This window comes from Musa acuminata, chromosome BXJ3-2 (genome assembly GCF_036884655.1).
Source record: "Musa acuminata AAA Group cultivar baxijiao chromosome BXJ3-2, Cavendish_Baxijiao_AAA, whole genome shotgun sequence".
NCBI classification, from domain to species: domain Eukaryota; kingdom Viridiplantae; phylum Streptophyta; class Magnoliopsida; order Zingiberales; family Musaceae; genus Musa; species Musa acuminata.
Window position 1 is genome coordinate 29,422,940 of NC_088350.1, and position 4,297 is coordinate 29,427,236.

The window sequence follows — 4,297 nt, forward strand, 5'->3', positions numbered from 1 at the left end:
GCAATAAGTACAGCTACCCATACAGCTACAGCACGAGGACGTCAGCGGTGTAGGATAGCGACACTGCTGTTTGTCCCGTCCCCAAGCGATCCTCTTTCATGTTTTCCTCTTTTATTTTTGGCTTTTTTTTTATTATTACGATTATGTTGTTGATATTGATTCGTCGGTCAACAAGTATACTGGGCCTAAGGGCCCAAATAAAGCCCGGCCCAATAACAACCCGTGTTCTCACTGGCGAGAGAGGGAGTCGACGGAGATAATGAGTTCTCAAGTATTGATGATGGATGAAGCAAGGCACATTGCTATTGCAAGCATCGAAAGTACTGTGGGAGCTCTCAGTCACCTTTTCTGTGGTTCCTCTTCCCTTCAGAAACACCATTGGGTGGGTGGGAGAATCACATGCAATTGTTTCATAAGAAACGTGTTTGCTTGTAAGTATGGATAAAAATCAACAAGAATATTTTATATGATTAAAACGAAGCTAAAGAAAGGTCCATCTTTGTTGGGCTAATTAGATTAGGTTGTCACCAGGGAAATGAGTTTTCGAGTTTAGGTTGTCACCAAAAGATTAGATGATCAACCTTAGGAGAAGACGCTTCCTCGATCACATCTGCATGAGAAACTCGGTAGACTTCCAGACGGATATGTGGTCATCATCGGTTAATGTCGACTGTTTACCTGCCCACATAATTGTGCATGTGGAAGGAAGCAAACTTGTGTTCAAGTTCTTCTTTTGCCTCAGTGCCAAACTCCCCCCCCACCCTCGCCATCCGCATCCACACACCACGCATCATCTCCTCCATTCTCAGGTCATCCTGATGTCACGGCTTAGAAAAAGTATGCGGTCGTTGTTTTTGACCGGAGAGAGAGTGGGGTCTTCAGTCTCCACCCCAACTCACTGTCACGTACACCGTGCACTCACACCTCTCCTTCCTCTCTGGCTTCCCACCATGCTTCTTTAGTTGACCCGTCTTCTTCTTCTTCTTTGCTGCTGTTCTCTTCCAACCGCAGCAGCCACCCAACCCTGCTTTGATACTTCCCTTTCTAGCTGTAAAACTATGTGAGCTGTAGCGTGCCAGCGGGCTTATTTAATATGAATGCAACTGTGTTTTCTTCCACACTAAAACAATCACTTGCTCTTCTTTAGATCTTAGGACTAACAAAACCTAAGTCGTAGCTGGGAGATGAAGTCAAGTCAAGCTCAAATGAAGCATATGCATGATTTATTAGGTCATTTAAATGTGGCAAATAATAGAGTGGAAGAGCCAGTTCAAAGTAAGCAGCTGAAAAGTCCAAGTCTCCTTCTTCAACTCTTCTCGCCTCTCCTATAAAGAACCCACTCTTCGCTCCCAAAGCTCCATTCCAACGAGTCCACAAAGACCTCAAGCCTGCGTTGTTTCCTATCTTCTTCTTCTTGGTATTATCATCTATTTCTTAGGAGAATTCCATGGCAATCGAAGCTGTGGAGATAAGAACGACGGCTTCGATCCCACCGCCAAGCGCCGAGATGAGCGACGAGGAGTTGCCGCACATCGAAGGGTGGGCGAAGCGGAAGCGGTCCAAGCGCCACCGCTTCTTTGATCACCCGCCCACGGAAGAGGAATACTTGGCCCTCTGTCTCGTCATGCTCGCCCGTGATGGATCCGGTCATCGCCCGCCGTCGTTAACCTCCGACTCGGAGGCGGCGCCGCCGCCGGCGAAGTTCCAGTACAAGTGCTCCGTCTGCGGAAAGGCCTTCGGCTCATACCAGGCCCTTGGCGGGCACAAGACCAGCCACCGGAAGCCCACCGGTGGCGCCGACGAAGCCTCCGTCGCGTCAACGGCGGCCTCGGCCTCGGGCTCCTCCACCGCCGGCGCCGCATCTGGCGGTGGCAGGTTGCACCAGTGCTCGGTGTGCCTGAAGACGTTCCCTTCGGGTCAGGCGCTCGGGGGCCACAAGAGGCGCCACTACGAGGGAAGCCTCGGCAGCAGTGCCGCCGCGGTGGCGCCGGCGACGTCGGAGGGCGCGAGCTCGAGCCACCGGGGGTTGGATCTGACCGTGGCGGCGTTGCCCGAGTTCGAGTTCGACGGCGTCAGGCGCTGTCTGGCGGCAGCGGCCGCGGCGACTGCGGCGGCGGAGGATGAGGAGGTGCAGAGCCCACTGGCTTTCAAGAAACCGAGGCTTCTCATCCCGACTTAAGCGCCGACATCTGCTGATAGTCAACTGCATTGCCTCGATTGTTTCGCGCGGAGAGAGAGAATTCTTTTGTGTGTACAAAATTCTTTGTAGCTGATAAAAGTCAAAATCGATTCTTTCCTCAATGTAGTGTGGTAATGGATTTCTTTAGCAAACTTCAATCAATTCATTCTTTCTCATTTTCAAGATTTGTGGGATTGTTGTTTCTTGATTAATTCCTTTAATTAGCAAATGAAAGTGGCTCCATCCTTCTTTAGTTCTTGAGATAATGATGATATGATGAACAGGAATGGAGATTAAGGCCTTTAACACCCTTAGAAAGAGGAACTCAATATGAACTTGAATTATAGACATGTGGGCATGGAAGTGACAAACCTAAACTCTATTCATGGCTTTGTTGGTGATATGGAACATGAAAGGCCACAATCATAACAAGATTGGAAGGAAGAACAGCTCACTAGAGATTTTTAATCTCAGGTTAATCAACATTTGTTTCCTTTCTCAAGAAAGGACACAAGTCTTTCCACAAACTTCTTAACCATAGGTAGGGTACAAGACTCATTCAAACTAATCCAAGTTTAAAGTCATTTAGAGTTAATCCATTATGAAGGTAAAAGGTCAGAAATCAAAGAAGCACATTTTGAACCACAAATATCTAACTAAAATCCATTCAAGCTAATGCAAGCCCATAAAGTTCACTATATATATTAATATAAAATCATGATTAGAGAGTATACAACTTATGTAGGATGAGAATCAAATGTTTTTTTTTTTCTATGTTTACATAGGTAAAAATCTATGTATATTAATCTTTGTCAGAGCTCAAACTCATGTACAAAAAGTATGTATATTAATCTAAAGAGCTGAGTTGGCACCTGTCTTCCTTGCATTAACTAAATTAGTTTGAAGGTCCACCTAAAACCTACTTAATCCAAAGTGAAGAGAAAAAGCAGTGTTGGGTTTGCTTAGCCACAGAAGTAGATTGATTGCATACTAAGCAGTAACCATGTGCATTTCAATGGCTAGCATTTGGACATGCAAATTGGCACAGTGACTAGAAGCTGCAAATGCATCAAGCAGGGGGACCAAGCAGTGGATCAGCCACTGCTGCAGTCAATAATAAATACATAAGCTTGAGAGAGTGAGGTCTGCATGGCTTCAAGATGGTGGAATATTATGACACCTTGGAAGAGTCCAAAGAGCAGAGTCGTCTTCTACCCTTCCACCTGCCTCATAAATTTCTTGGAAGATGACTGATTCAGATAAGGATCAACATGTTATCTTCTAAGAAATTTCTCATGGCCAAAACCTGAGCTTTTCTGCTGTGCTCATGTGGGACCTTGTCTTGGTAAGGATCTGTTAGTAGGAACATTAATTTCTTCTTACCAGTTCTCAGTAAGCAAGTAGAGAGAGAGAGAGAGAGAGAGAGAGAGAGAAAAGGCAATGTTTCATCACTTGAATTGGGCACAAAAGTTGACTGGTAGATGTTCCCCAGCGGTAGATGATATGAGACTACTGATCATGGGAGAAGTCCACAACTTGCAGCCAGGAATAAGACACAGTTGACATCACAATTCGCAGAGACCACAGGAATAAGCAGCACTTCATGAGATGGTGTTGGTCTGAGGCCTATGATGACCGGATGAAAGAAAAAGAATAGCTATATGCAACAGAAGCAGAATAAAAAGTGTTTGAGTGCAACAAATTTGATCCTCTTAGCCAATTATCCGTCTACTCGATGATAAAAGATCGAACATATTGAACAACATCCGTGTTTCCTTATATCCTCGATCAATCATAAATTTAAAAGGATGATCTAATTACGTGATTTGAGTACGGAAAAATTTCTTCCTCGAAATCTGTATAAATAATCGTCTCTAATAAAATTAATTTTTTTTCACAACCTATTTCTCAATTCAACACTTTGACTCAAGTACAGTCCAGCCCAAATATGATCTGAGGCCTATCACTTCGAATTCAAATCCAAATCTAATGGCAAGCCTTCTAAGATCCATCATGTTGAGACATTTGACTTGGAAGTCGGTCGTAAAGCCATCATTTTCCTTTGAGGAACTAATCGTTTTATTTCATAAAAAATTACATGCTTTGTGTTCGCCGAGG

The 4,297-nt window shown here is 44.7% G+C and overlaps 1 protein-coding gene across 1 annotated transcript; it reads left to right on the plus strand.

The window, feature by feature from the left end:
- The first annotated feature begins 1,047 nt into the window (after positions 1–1,047).
- On the plus strand, positions 1,048–2,362 carry LOC135631167 (zinc finger protein 1-like). Its single transcript, XM_065138626.1, has one exon. The coding sequence runs from the start codon at positions 1,448–1,450 to the stop codon at positions 2,177–2,179; it is 732 nt and encodes a 243-aa protein (XP_064994698.1). The 5' UTR covers positions 1,048–1,447; the 3' UTR covers positions 2,180–2,362.
- The last annotated feature ends 1,935 nt before the right edge of the window (positions 2,363–4,297 follow it).